We start from the raw sequence: 16,114 nt of genomic DNA on the forward strand, positions 1-16,114 counted from the left end.
GTTTGTATACATTGCATACAAACCAAGAGTGAAAATAAAACTTACTAAAGATAACATATGGTTTGTCAATATTTGTGGTTGAATGTTTGTGGTTTGCTTTGAGATTGCAAAATAATTCTCCACCAAACTATTGAATGAATGAACTCAAACATTCCAACATGTGGACACAAAATATGAGCATACGGGTTGATATCTCAGGGTACCTGGCAAATTGACCAAACTTTGCTGTACACACTCTCACAAATGCAGACCAAATTTTGCACTTGGGCATCTAGTTCTAGTACAGGAATGGGTTCCAGACCAACTTTGACGGGTAACAGTAACTACTCCATGACTGCTTTGAAGATATCTTCCCAACCTGAATCTGACAGCTGCAGACTTCATATAAATTTGTAAAAAGGAAAATACAATTTACAGCCCCAACAAGTGTACTATTTGATTTCATTGTCATGTATAATATACAAGATATTGAAAACAGGAAGTTAATCCACTGTTGTAATAATCTAGTACTTGTCCGAGTGTTTCTTCTGTTTACTCCAAAGAGAAATGCAGGCCCCATCATCTATGTAGACAAACATACAAGTACTATCAGTTGAAATGTCCACACACTAAGATTCATACAACTAGACCATCTAGTATCTATAAATATATTTCTCCTTTTTTGCAATAACTCTCATATCCTCTTCGCTCAATACTGGTGGAGGATCTGGCTTTCCTGGTTCCCCAATCATCAATTCCCAAATTTCCCTTTCCTTGGCTTTTATCTCGGCTAACTTAGTTTCCTTGGCCTGTATTTGTCTCTGTATATCTGCAGAGGCATCTTTGTAGTCATTGCCAAGCTTTGAAGGATATTGGTCAATGTGTTCTTTTTCTAGTTCTGTAATTTGACTTGTAATGTACGGGTCAATCACGTCATCAAGCTTTTCAGATGATACTCGGTCTTTTTCCAGACATTCAACAAGTTCCTGTGAAAGAAGAATGAAACTTGTAAATTCTCTGCATGAAATATAACACAGTATAATCAATGTTTTTGTAACAGGCAGTAAGTAAAATCCTTGACTGTAAGATACATTATGTTGTTCAGCCCTATCACTGATAGGCTTGTGACTGTTGGCTAATAGCGTAGCACAAATGTCTGTATCTTACAGACTAGTCAAAGTTAGGCAAGTTACCAAATATTTTACCAGGTTTCCCTATTATGACACAAGGTATGGCAATCTATGATACATTTACCAGAATTCCACTTTCTGCTTTTGGGCCCTGGGTTTCATAAACTTAATGATAACTCTGATCCTCTCTTCACATTGTGATGAATTGTGGTGTACATATTTATATCATTAATACAATATAGATTAAGTGTAGAAAGAGTCAAGATTTTCTCTTTTTGTCTTTTTCTTACAGAATATAAAATACTTGCTGCCTCAAAAGTCAAACTCTGCATAGCTGTATTAAAACTAAGAACACATTTTGGAAATGAATTCATACAATACTTTTACAGCAACAGTGGTGTTGAATAGTTATACTTGCCATGTATACACAATTCCACACATTAGCATACTCCCCTGTCGGCAATATTCTGTTTATAGACGGTCATGTGATGTGTTTTAACCAATCAGTACACTGGAACAGTTTAGTTTCAGAGAAAAGACCATGTGATTGTCATATATTTTTAATACCTTTAGTGTGTTCATGAGTTTCTCTTCTGCCTCTATATCATATATTATAATACCATCATCTTCTTGGTCCACGTCTTCCTCTTCATTCTTGAGGAATGTATCTTTGATTGTATCAACCTAGGAGATAACAAGTTATGTAAATAAAGTTGTCTCGAAATACCAGGAGATTGGACAGACAGAAAACTGGAAAACATGGTTCAATAATCTCTAGTAATCATGAGATCTGTTGCTGCAAACAGAATGAATGAAGCAATGGCATAACCTTTGGTGCACCAAAAAATGTCATCGACATCATAAGCACAAGATGCAAATTTTGTTGAATGATGAACACAAATTTTACATGATGAAAACTGTGATATAGGTTGATTTTATACTCATGCATAAATTCATATGAATCCAATACTAGAAAATGTTATTATAGATGAACCAATACTGTATACTGGCATTTTAAGTAGAACTAAGAGATATTTCTAGGCATTATCACAACATGACTAATTTGGCTTGATATGTGTATATACTTACAGCTTCTTGTACAACACAAGGTGTAGAACCAGTGTCCACCATCTTAGACAAAGTTTTCACCATCTTCTCTAGATTTCCCACCATGGCATGACCTATGACATGATAACTTCTAGCAGCTAGGTGGTCCTGACCCCTTGTGCTATCAATTAATGTCATTCCTATCTGTTTCTTGGTTTCTTCCTATAAATGATACAAAACAGGTTAAGTTAGGGAGTCTAAAATCTTTTTCTCTTTTTAACTTAACCTTGCCTTATTGTTACATATTGTATATGGTTTCATTTGGTACAGCGATAAATTGTTTTATACAAAACTATTTATTTCAAATCAGTATGAATGATTTGTTTTCCTTGATATCTTAGAGCTGAGTAAAAGAGAATTTATGCAAACACAGATACAGTCGAACGCCGTTTATCCGAACGCCGTTTATCCGAAATTCGGTTTATCCAAATAAGAGTTCTTGGTTCCATGAATTAGTAATGAAATTTCAACAATGGAAGTGTTGACCGATACGGACTCTCGAAAAAAACTTGCAATTACGTATTATGTCTTTACAATCGACGTCAAGTGTTTTAAACACCGACAATAACATGAATAAATATTGTTTCAATGCCGACAAAGACGCAGTGTGAACGACGTACTTTATGAACGACAATGCTCAGTGTACCCCACGCTGTCAATGCCAATGTTGCCTTGGTCGGCAAAAAGTATGTGTGAATGACAGCTCGACCGTTTATCCGAACGATTGTTTATCCGAACAAATTTACGACCGCCCACCATGGTAAAATTTTAAGAAAACAGAATATTTAAGAAGAGCTAGAGTTTCTTCAACACTGTGTAATGTATTACAGTCAATCAGAGTAAAAAAAAGGATTCTACCTCCATTTCTTCTCCACTATTGATGCACTGATGACAAGTATATAAAGCTAATAGTTGAGATAAACATTGCTTTGGTGATAACACTTCTTGCTCCATCATTTCTATGGCAACCTTGGTTGCTTCTGGAAACAGAAACACAAAATTGTGTCAGAGGAATATCAAGAATAACAGATGACACTTGAGACAGTGCATGATCCTGAACACTGCTAAATATTAACGGTTCCAACCTGGTAAGAATGTCAAAAACAGAAACAAGCTTTCTTGTGTCCCTATTCCAATCATTCACAGGGCATCCATCGTTGCAAATAGTCCATTGATCTAATCCACCCTCACTCTTTCTTATTCTTGTACCATATGTTCGGATTTGTTTTTGGACTTTATTTTCAAATTTGCCTCTATTTTATGTGTATCTATCTGGTGTACTTATAATGTATGTTCTGCATTTTTATCCCAAATGAACATAATTTAAAAAATAAATAAATAAATAAATAAACTATCTATACTCTCTACAACATAACATGTACATCCCTTTATAAATAAATCCCTTATATTACCTTACATGTAATACTTGCAATTTTTATACTCAATTTTAATTTCCATGTAAATTTGGAGAACAAAGAGAGCAATAAAACAGTCAGTAGGTCATAATGTTAGCTATGGCTGAAATTACAACATACTGGTACTTCTATGATGCAAAGATGGATGGAAACCATTCCCTGAGCCATTGACATTGGTGACATTGTTACATAGTGAGGCAGGTGTTAGAAAGGTGTACAAGGTTTCAATTGTAAAATCTTACTTTGCTTATCTCCTGATCTGAGGTATGTATCTAACATTAAATTGAAAGTGTAGTTGTCTGGAAACAAACCATAGTGTGTCTGGAAATAAGGAGAAATTAACTTTTTATTATCGTGAAAACTTTCAACTGATTAAAGATTTACACTTGTTATTTTTACATACATTATTACTTTTGTTCTGAAGGATATGGAAACCAGTTTGCTAGACTAGAGCTTTCCAACACATTCATCAGAGTTTATTTGTGTAGAAAAATGTCAAAACTCCTTACATTAATACACTTCTAACAATGCATCATTGATAATTGATGGAAGTAGATACCTACAGGAGTGATCTCTCTGGCTCCATAGAATACATATATAGAATACATATGAGAAATACAATAGTGATTTGTTAGCTAGTCAATTATTTCAATACATCGAAAGACATAACCCACAAAGAGCTGTGTGGGGCCTTGCATTGCTTGATGTTGTGGTGGTGGTGGTGGTGGTGGTGGTGGTGGTGGTGGTGCAGTATCGATACAAGTATTTCAGGTTTCATTACTACAGCAAATACCTCATTACAACATACACTGGTACAGTCCTCACTACTGCACATATAACTGATGTACATTGTATCTAAAATTTATATCGCTTTCAAAAAATTTGACTCATTTTGCACATTACAAAGTGAACTATTGACACATGAGGGCTCCCTTTACCTTATCTGTAACAGTAGTGAAGGCTTGATCTGCTGAATTGAATTCTAAGCAGGCTCTGATCCATGAATGGACTGTTGAATCCCTTAGATAGTATGATGATGGTGAATGTCTGTATCTGTTATACAATAACAAAAGTCAAGTATTAAAGTCAACTTCAATTACAAATACATGGAAATAGAAAATTGTAATCAGAAAAGATTGGAAAGTTTGCACTAAATTATGGCACAGAATTACAGAATTTGAATAAACAACAGACATATTCTATGAAAGCTACAAGTAATTTCAAAACTCTTTTAGTGATATAACCCACATTCTCTATGGAGAGTTTTATGACATGCATGAACTCATTTTTTACATTAGTAAACTCTAAAAAATTCACCTAACTTCAAATATAACACAAACACAAATAATGGAATGTATGCATAACAGCGATATTTTTTCAAAAAACTGATAGCATATCTAATAAACTTACTTGTACAGCAAGTCTTGACCTTGGAGTAAATGATTTGTGGTTTCCATGTTGTTTATAAACTGTAAAATACACAGGATGAAAACATAAGCAAATATTTGTACAACCATAGAGTCAGCAGTGACGTTCTCAATGAGTGTGTGTGGTTAAAAAACAAAAAATTTCTACCCCTTTTTCAGACAGCACATGAAGCAAAAGATGAGACATTCCAGTTAATATCTGACATATTGAGTAGTCAATTGATTGATTTCATTTGGCAAATACCTGTAAACATATATATTATCTTTGTTTACGATAGTCATCTGAAAATAAGACTTTCGAAACTGTGTCTTTCAAGGTCAGGGCAAGATGAACCAGTTACTTGAAAGAACATTCAGACTTTCTTTGTCACAAGATTCATCATTTCTTGATTTTGAAAAAACAAATCTACATACCGGTATATTGTAAGTTCTCCTACTTACCGTGTCTAGATCAACTGATGACACATGGTGTATCGGACCACCTTTTAATGACATAAATTTCTTTTCCATCTTTTTGATGAGTTCACCTTAACAAATGAAAAGCTAAAAATCAGAACTTTCCTTTACCTTGTACCTATTGCATAGTATCAGCTTTTAATTTTATGCACATTGTGTTCTTCGTGTTAAAGTCAGTTTCAATCTAACCATCCTCCTTTTTAATAATAATAATAATGATAATGATAATAAAGAAGATTTATAGAATGCCTTATCTCTGCAAGCAGCTATTTAACTAAAAAAAAAAGCAACTATTTTCCACATTTGTGAACAAATATTTTCTAATACCTCAGATGATATGCCCTGTACATAGCTGGGGGTGAAATAGAATGTGACAAGTGACCGAGTTAGATTGTTATAGTACAGAACATATAGAGGGGGAGGGGGAGGGGAGGGGAGGGGCTGACCAAATCATAATAATAAACCCCTCCTCAAACTTTACACTCAATTTTCATTTACAATGTAAACTTTAATATATCATCATCATGTTGTCAAGGAACTACACAGAGTACAAAATATTATCTAGCCTACAAACCAGTCATGTGGGATTTGTACTAACTTTTTCCTACTACACTTGGGATTTCGCTATCAGCCATTTCAAATTTTGTTCAAACCTAAAATTATATTACGATGTCCCACAACCATGACTGCATATGGTAATTATGTTTACATCACATAGCTCATCCCTCCAAGTTGGTTTTTAATCATGTGGTGAATTGCTATTGATGTCGCCTCACGGCACGAAAACTTTAAAACCCACTAAGAATTTGCACCTGAGGCTGATCCTTGCCGAAGCTTCATTAAAGCAATAACGCAATTGAAAGTGACAACAATGAGATTTCACACAATATTACAGTGAAATATTCTTCTTACCTAGGTTAGCAGGCAATCTATTTCTCTGTGTCCACACATCATTGCAATAATATGCATCACTCAGAAGAGTCCTGATACAGAGAACTAACCATAAAAGATAAATTATTTAGGTTATCTTTTATCACAAGTAATAATAATAAAATTAATCATTTTATTATTTTTAAATCTCTGGCATAACGAATGATGACAAATATTGTCAATCAGATATAATGAAATTTGGTAAAAGGGTATCACAGGGGGCGCACTCTACCTCAGTACCAATGCCTCAACTTCAAGCCCCTGTGATATACATGTATACTTCCATGGTCATGAGATACCTCTTGATCTTAATTTGGTAGACGAATTTATTCTGATCTTCGCTTTCCAATATATTGGAAGTAATAATCCTAAAGCCCGAAATTATTTGTTCGTTGTGTCAAACATTCCTGGAACAATTTAATGCACGAATCAAAGTGCAATGTATATGTATCAAATATTCCAGTCAAGAACTGTAACGGGTTGTGAAGTATTGACTTGTAAATATTATACCACAACAACTCAGTAACAACCCACTGTTTAGATTCCGATCACCTGTGCATATTAAGCATTACATATTGTAACTCAAATATCTGAAAAGCCATAACCATCTCACCTCTGTGTACACTAGTAAAAGATAGTGTTAAGTTTTTAACTCTGAGCGCCGCATGCCTACACATGTGAACAGCCATTTTGGAAATAGATGATTATTTTTACTATTCAGAACATCATTCGAAAATTATTTAAATGAATATCGCATATATAAAATAGATAAATGTACTAGGTTAATTTAAGCCACCGATATACATATATTTTATTTTAATAGTAGCAAATTTGCGTGCATGTATGTTGCTAAATAAAAAACAAAATTGTAATATTTATACGAACCCACAGTCTGCAAATCTTTAAGTTTTTAATGATGGCTGCCTTCATGTTTGGTCGTTCTCTCGTTCAGTCATTTACGAAAAGTTCGCGGACTGCATACAGTCCTGTCGTATCAAGTAAGTGGTATAAATTATTCTTAATTTAGATGTAATCATGAACATAGATAAGAAACGGAACTCGGAGTAATTTAGTTCCGACAAAACGGATATGCTAAGTCCTATGTAAACGGTGCACGTGTGTAGTAAAAGTTCTTCACATACATGTACATCATGTACAATGACATTGATACATTATAAATCTGATCATATAAAAAGTGCACATAGTAATCGTCAATATAGACAGATGATTTTAACCTAATAAAGAATTAAATGTATAAATTCCGTGTGAAATTGAAATTCACCGGTAGCAATTTCATATTTTCTGATGCAGTGATGTTTTGCATAGTAATTAGTATCTCAATTTTAAGGACAGTTGATGATTCTTCGTACTACATTTGTGATCAGTATTACCTGTTTGTGTTTGTTTTTGTTTTTGTGTTTGTTTTTGTTTTTGTGTTTGTTTGTTTGTTTGTTTGTTCGTTTGTTTGTGTCTGTCTGTCTGTCTGTCTGTCTGTCTGTCAGTCTGTTTCTTAAATATCTGTTATTTCATTTACCCAGTACTTTTACTGCTGTCTGTTTCCATAAAAGTTATATTTCGGAAACAAGATAAATATATGAAATTCAGTTGTTTGAATTTTAGCCAGAACTTAAGTTTCTTCTGAATCGCGTTCACACGGATGAGTAACCTGCTCTGAAGAAGACTGAGGTACACATCAATTTGTTTATCTCAGACTCTGGATGTATTGCTCTGACAACGCTGCAGCAATACAAGTTGTTGGGATGTATATCATAATGTTTAAATTTATTGCAGGTGTAAGGCATTTACTTCCTCCAGAAAAAACAAGATATGATGACTTTGAAAAAGAAAAACTCAGAGCAGAAGATAGATTATATGGTGATTTAGGTAAGAATACCATGCATAAGCCAAAAATATTATGGAATATATACTCTGGCTGTTCTACATCACAACAACACATGACTTTGGGGCACTTATTTATATATAATATACATGACATATGAAAATATTTTTTTTAAACGTGTGTAATTGCACAGTTAACACTCATAGGTGAACACAAACTTTGAGTGAAACTGATTGTACAAAGGATGGCAATATAGAAAAGTGGAACAACTGTATAAAAGATTATATACATATTTATCTAAACGCTAGAGATTTCTGATTAGGGTTGGATTTCAGATAGGGTTTATATCATACACCTGTTGTCAACAAAGGTACAGAATAATAAAAACTTCATTCAATGTTTCATCATAACAGAGACATTTCACAAAGCAATGACAACCAAAGTTGAAAGGAATGATGTCCTATTTACTGATGAACTCAAGATGCTGCTACATACATGCCATACTGAAGAACAGGCATCATTTGCTTTACAAGTGGTAAAAAAGTGAGTCGTTCATTTTATTTTGTCAAAACATACATAAACAATGGAGGTTCTGGTTGCTTGAAAGTCGCAATGTGGATGAGAAATGGCACAATTTGAAAAAGCACACACTACGTCTGTGTTTGTAACCTAATGAATGGCAAGATGTGTAAACAGTTTGCTTTGTATGTGCTTTCTAAATAAAATAGGTAAATACAAGCAATCACTATTGCACATTTAGTCTACACGAAGTATAAGTACATAGGTGAACTCAACCTGTTTTTTACAATCTTGGTGATTTGTGTAACTTCTTCTTTGTTGTAGGTATCACTTACAAAACTCGAATGTTGCTTTTAGGAAATTTCGATTTGGTCCAGTAATTATGAGGATGTGTAACAGTTTAGGACTTAGGGAAAGGATGGTAGAAGTAGCAACAGATAAAGTAAGCCTGCATTCATTTTCATACTTGCAATAGCAAGACCCAACCTAATGATGCTCTGTTTACAGGATGAAAGCTTGGCAAAGTTTTTTTTGAAAGCTTTTTAGTCGAGTCTTTGTGAGGCCATCTAGTTTCCATTTTCATATATGTATAAATAATATACAGTATTTTATGGAAATGATTATCATGCTTGAAAATACAAGTTTGTCATTAATGTAATTTGCAAAAAAAAAAAGATGTATTAATGCACTAAGATGAATAGGAGAATTACCACATGAGAATGGTTGCTGCAGTCTTAGTCTGTGAAAATGTTAAAGTACCATAACTTGATTTCCAAGTTTATTTGGGTGAAAATGTGAGAAAATTTCAATTTTAAATACTTCCATGATAGTTACCTTTTATTATGCAGCAAAAACTACCCCCAAAATGTATACATACTTATGTGTGGATACTTACAGCTCATGTCACTTTATCAAATACAAATATGAATGATCATTGAAATTTGTGATGCAAAGATTTCTTGACCCTTGATAGGTCATGCTGTTAACCCCAATTTGATTAAAATCTGATGTAGTGAACTTGGCTTGATTTCTTTATTTTCCTCTGTTTCCTACTATTATCGTCCTTTGTTCTTCCCATGGGTGATGCCTTGTTCCTACATCTGACACAATACCATAGCAGTTCATGTTCAAAAACTGCACACTGAGTGGATTTACTCAACCAATGAGAGCATGTAATACATCAAAACATACTGGTACAGTACATCAGAATGCTCATTTGAAAACTTGAAGAGCTCAAACGCAGAGTGCAGACAGTGATGTTATGATTACTGTTATAGTTTGGTGTTTCTCTTTATTTCAATTTCGATCGTTGAGTGTTATATTACACGACTGATTCTGGTTGGCTACACATAAGTATGAGATTTGGTACAAGAACTGCTATGGTATTGTGTCAGATGTAGGAACAAGGTGCTCACTGATTAACCAAAAAAGAACAAATTACAATGAAAGTAGGAAACAGGTAAATAGATATATGGCACCAAGATGACTACAACAGATTGGCTGTTAACCATAATACATGAGTTCCTTTATTATTTTACTTATTGGTCCACTTTAATACAGTCCTTGATTTTTTTGTTTTTGTTTTCTCACTACAGGATCTTCATGGATTTTTTAGTGACTCTTCAACCTTCAACATAGTAATGGATACCCTATTTGAAGCTGGGGAATATGAAAGTACGGCAAAATAACTTGACACTCTACAAATCATTTTTAGCTTGACTGAACTCATATAGGCATGGCAAAGACATTTTCTACATTTTTGATCAAAATCAAAAATTTATCAGCGGAATTTGAATTGTTAGACTTTAACTGGCTTTTTCATTTTTGAGTCAAATAGAAGGTTAAAAGTATGAATTTGTTACTGTATTGTACAATTATTCAAGTGCAGAATTGATCCAAGTACAATCAGAGAAATGACATTCATTGTGGACATAGATGTACTGTTGAACTATTCTCACTCTAATTTGTTTTGTAGGAGTTTTAACAGTTTTTGAAGAATTTGCACTTCAGGGAGTCAAAAAAGCCAAAGATTCATACACACTGGCATTGGCAGCATGTTATAAACTTGTAAGTAAAAATAGATGTACCAGTATATTACATTCTTACACTGCCATGCTGTACTGAGAACATTGTGGCAAATGATGTATGGAAATGAATGCATACGCACTCCAGTATGTAATATGATGTGATGTATTTTCCAAACTTGTTTCATATTAAAGAAAGCCCACAATGTGTGTGTATGTGTCAGTGTGGGCACTTCGGGTATTTGCACACAAGTTATGGTGTTTTCTACTGCACTTTCACTCACAAGTGCAGCCACAGATAATACCATAGGCACTTGCACAAATACCTCTAGTACACCATACTGGTGGTTTGGTGTGCATGAGGTTTGGTGTATAATTTGTTAGTCATATATTGTCCATGAGCAATTTATATTCAGATATTAGAAAGTTGATAAAAAAGAGAAAAAAAAAGAATTTTAAATTACTTCATTTCTCCAAAGATTTACTGAATTTTTATAAAATACCTGATATGATGTTTAAGATTCTGTGCTCCTGAAGAACTAGACCTTGTGAATGACTTTCAGCTTTCCAAAATAATGTGTTCACTTGTCAGTAGGTTACCATGGTGATAAATTAGCTCTGAAGATGTCCCAAAGTAGGAAAACAAGAGGATGTTCATTAATAACAAGAGAAATTCTGGTAAATGTGGTAGAAATTAGTCACTGTGGAATTAATAATGTTGATATTCATTGAAGGTTGTTTTCACCCCAAGAATCTATTTTGATTTCAGAACACACCAGAATCATATGATATGGCACAGACAATTCTAGAGGAGAGTCAGATTAGTGGAGAGGTTCTTGTTCGTGTTGCTTACAGCTTTGCAGCAGCTTTAGCTATAAATCAGGTAATGTATAACAACTTAGGACAACATCTCATCATGAGAAATTCCCCTGGTAGTACCAGTACTCTTATCTGAACATATGACAAACTGTGAACAGTGCCCCCTATAGTGACAGAATATGGTGTTGGTACACTGGTTACATTTTGTAAATGAAAGATACCTGCAAGTGTCAGCCTCAATGGAGAAGTTCTTGTATGTGTTGCTTACAGTTTTGTACCATCTTTAATTAATGTACAATGTAGAAACTAATAGACCATCATCTCATGATATGAACAGACAACCCACCTGTATAATTGGGGACCTGTATAATTGGGGACCTGGTAGGATAGAATGAATGCTTTAATCCTATGCACTTATGAAGGCTGCAATGGATTGTATGCTCCTCAGGGAGTAGAAATAACCATTGTGCCACTGTAATAATTGCAGACCACTTTGAGCACAGAGTGGGAAAGTGCTATATAAAAACCAACATTATTATTACAGTGCCCCTAGTGATAGTATGTGATGGTGACGTAGTGGAATTAATGGTCTATGTTAATTAAGTGTGATCATCATTGCTATGAAAATTGATGATGTATTCATAAAGAAACTGACGCAATTCAAAAATTTTAACATTTCAAATTCATGTTTTGGACAACATTAGCATATGTGGCCAACCACACATTGAGGGACCCAGTGGCATTCGTTGTTGGCTAACAGTAACATTATATACACTGATCATGTGTCTTCTTCCTCCCAATATAATAGAATGATCCCCAGAAAGCTTTATCAATTTTATCACTGATAAAATATCCAGAATACAAAGTCTGTAGGAGTTTACAGGTATGTATACTATACTTGTAGTGAACAGCGCCATCTAGAAACATATCAGCAAATTGATTATGACCTTGAGAAACACATTTACAATAAAACAGTAATATGGCAGGAAGGTCCTTTAGTTTGTTATAGTATATCACTATAATGCTGAAAAATGATGGTTGCATTGTTTGTGGAATATCCAAGTATTAAAAATATAATGGCTGTGGCAGGATTAGGGTTAAATGGCTAGCAATACGAAGACACCCACAGTATTACCATTATTCCTTCATTATTGGTCAGATCTCCTCCTAATCCCCCCCCCCCACCCACCCATAATTGAGGTTTACATCATAAAATCAACCATGTATAATTTGACCTTGAATGGATAGAATTTTCCTCATATTTGGACTGGTAACAGACAGGTACTGACTCTCATTGTGATAAATTTCAAATGGCAACTTCATGTATAGTCTATAAATGATTGACCAAAGTAAGACACACATTTTCTTAAGATTTACTGGACTTACTTATCAACACATTAAATATCACTCCATATGTTCTAATAGGAGTATGTCAAACAGTCACAGTAATATACAATACCACAATATCTGTTATGTAAGTCATTGTTTATCTTTGTTATGGTACAGCAAATAAACCATGTTTGTATATATTCCATTTTATGGCCTATTGAAATTTTGATTTTTAAAACAAAGTTAACTCTTACCACCCCATCATGTCACCCCCTTCATCCCCCCTCATCAAAGGAATTGTTTTTGTCAGTTTTCATATTTGACTATCATTTTTGTCAAGTTTATTCATCCAGCGTTTAGTATTTGATATTTTCCATGTTTCATCTTTTTGCTATGTGCTATTTGCAGATAATCGCTGACTGTATGACAGACAATCTGGTGAGCGCTTTAAAGAATTTACAGAATATCTATGACAGGGATATTCCATCTTTTGTCAAGAGATGGGAAGTGGTACAGGAAGCAGTAAGTAATAATTCATGTTATAACTTCAGGCTCAGTGACAATCAAGACTAATACATGTACTTGAATTTTGGCAGTAATTTTGTTGCATATACTTTTGTACTTGTAGTACGGTATCTGCTTACTGCAGAACACAGACCTGGTCTCCAGACATAATTCATAAACAATTTGATAACATAATTTAATCTTAATGTCATTAAACCCATCAACTGAAGAATGTCATTATTGTGTTCTCACATATTTTATTTGCACTATTTGACATTTGACAGGTTGATAAAGTGAAAGACTCAGTGAAGAATAATGAAGAATTAGAAACTCATTTTGAAGTAAGTTGATGCAAAGATTGTCAAACAGAATGGTATAAGGATAACAACAATAGTCCCATTTTAAGTATTCCTATTTTTAGTACCTCGTGTAGATTTCGATTTGTCACCGGAAACTACAAGAGGGAGGCCAGTGTATCCGATATGCTACGGAAGCTTCAATGACAATGCCTTGAAAATCGCAGGGCAGTTAGCAGACTAACTTTCCTATACAAAACTACTAATAATCTAATTGCTTATCAAGATGATAAACTACCAGAATCATCATCACGTTCTACTAGGGGAAGTGTACCTGGTTCTTCTTTCATATCAATCATCGCTAAGAAAAACTATTATAAATATTCACTCATTCCTCGGACAATTCCAGAATGGAATCTCTTACCATTATCCATTCAACAAGCAAAGACAATAGACAGTTTCAAATCTGCCCTCTCCAGCATTGATATCACCGATCTCATAAATCGTGCTCACCTGAACAAGGGTGAGATCTAAAGGACGCCGCCAGCGTTACGCCTGTGTGATGATAATCCTTTTAGGATGTTTACACAGTATAGAAGTAGAAGTAGAAGTAGAATAGTTTCATTTCCCTTTCAAGCTATTGAATCACAATACTAAGATCAAGATAGTTTTAGCAAGGTTTCTGGACACCCACAACAGTTTATAGATATCATATAGTAGTTACGAACTCATTAAGTTTTGACCTTGTGTATTTCAGCTGAATCGTTCAGCTTTGATCAGCTGTTAATGTAAACGGTTCATTGACAAAGACTTCTTGAAAAATATTGTATGTAAATGTCCTGATTTTTTATGAACAAAATTTGTTACACTATGCATCAACTTTGATGGCTCTCATCATCACAAAGTACCTGTGTTCAGATTTTAACAATTGTTTGTTTTTATTTTTGTAGGAAATTCAGAGACATCTACAAGCAGGGGGACATATATACAAGGATAGTATAGATAGTTTACTGTGTCGAACTCCTGTAGCCAATAGGAATCAATATAACAAACCATTTGACAACCGATCATATGGAGGAAGATCATTCAAACCAATCACAGACCCTCTATTAGATTAGTAGACAAGCAGTGCTATAAATGAAGATTATAAAGTCTACCTTATGAAGAGTTGAGAAGACGAAACCAAATGTCATGTTATGTCATGTCATGTTATGTCATGTCATTAGCGCCCTGCCCCTGATCATGGTGTTTTGAATTTTGTTACCCTACTTTGAAAGTCAGGGTTAGTTTTCTATTGATCATACAAATGGAACAGTTTTGTACATTTGCTTAATACAGTCATAACTCTTATGCAAGAAATAAAACATTATATAGTACAAAAGTGTACTAACATTCTTACAACATATAAATTATTACATTTAGTGGTATTGTGACAGTGTGTGTCATTTCATAAATCACAGCTTTCCTTCCAACTGGAAGTGCAGATGTACATCAGACAGTGATACTGGAAACTGATACTCTACAACTTGATTGATTGATTGATTGATTGATTGATTGATTGATCAATCATTGCCCTGTAAAATAAAATAATGTTTTACCAACCTTTCATGTATTATATACATTTTGTTGCATAAATATATGGAAAGCCAGACAACCAGAATCTCATTTTTATATGAAAATGTGTTTCTTATTTATTATTTCAAATACATTTATGTTCTTAGTCGTTTATTTTACAATGAGTAACACTGAAGTAAAGCACTTTCTGTATGTGCTACACTCATTTATAGCATTCATATCAAGTGTAAAAGTTTAAATGGTTTATTTACAAGCCTAGCATGTGGCCTTTGTAATGTGGCCAATTAGCAAATGAATGTATTTTACTCTTGATATGGATGCTATAAATGATTGTTGTACATACATACATAAAACGCTTTACTTTGGTGTTATGTGTTGTATTAAAAGCCCACATTGATTAAAAATTAAAATCTAGATGCCAAATATGTTTTTTTGTCAGAGCAATAGAAAATTTTTGCCGAGAACAACAGAGTGATCCCTTGTAATTCTGATTAACATACACTAATGTGGTGACCCGGGATTGAAACATGGCCCTTTAATTATATTTTGAATACCTATTAGTGTATATGAAGTGATGGAGATTATGATCTCAAAGCTTAATAAATAACAGTTATTCACAAGATTTGATTATTTTTGGTTTGTGTGTTTCAATGTTGTTCATAGAAATGTAATATTGAAGACCTACATATGACCACAGACAATAGATAGTTCTACTGTGATTTCACTAATGTGTCTACAGCAGAGTGTAGAACTAGACTTGATGT

The 16,114-nt window shown here is 33.9% G+C and overlaps 2 protein-coding genes across 2 annotated transcripts; one reads left to right on the forward strand and one right to left on the reverse strand.

Moving 5' to 3' along the window:
* Positions 1-332: 332 nt before the first annotated feature.
* Positions 333-7,133, reverse strand: LOC144443040 (small ribosomal subunit protein mS27-like). The gene is made up of 10 exons (XM_078132413.1): positions 7,058-7,133; positions 6,427-6,510; positions 5,500-5,585; positions 5,042-5,100; positions 4,570-4,684; positions 3,874-3,952; positions 3,075-3,196; positions 2,199-2,378; positions 1,677-1,793; positions 333-965 (listed from the first exon to the last, which is right to left on the reverse strand). Exons 1-10 carry the CDS (start codon positions 7,131-7,133, stop codon positions 633-635), a joined length of 1,251 nt encoding a protein of 416 aa, XP_077988539.1. The 3' UTR covers positions 333-632.
* A 227-nt stretch (positions 7,134-7,360) lies between these two features.
* Positions 7,361-15,875, forward strand: LOC144443041 (pentatricopeptide repeat-containing protein 2, mitochondrial-like). Its single transcript, XM_078132414.1, has 11 exons — positions 7,361-7,442; positions 8,236-8,328; positions 8,698-8,827; positions 9,128-9,245; positions 10,399-10,477; positions 10,779-10,870; positions 11,597-11,710; positions 12,455-12,529; positions 13,384-13,497; positions 13,764-13,820; positions 14,726-15,875. Exons 1-11 carry the CDS (start codon positions 7,361-7,363, stop codon positions 14,891-14,893), a joined length of 1,122 nt encoding a protein of 373 aa, XP_077988540.1. The 3' UTR covers positions 14,894-15,875.
* Positions 15,876-16,114: the final 239 nt, after the last annotated feature.

The sequence above is a fragment of the Glandiceps talaboti genome, chromosome 12, assembly GCF_964340395.1.
Source record: "Glandiceps talaboti chromosome 12, keGlaTala1.1, whole genome shotgun sequence".
Taxonomy (NCBI): domain Eukaryota; kingdom Metazoa; phylum Hemichordata; class Enteropneusta; family Spengelidae; genus Glandiceps; species Glandiceps talaboti.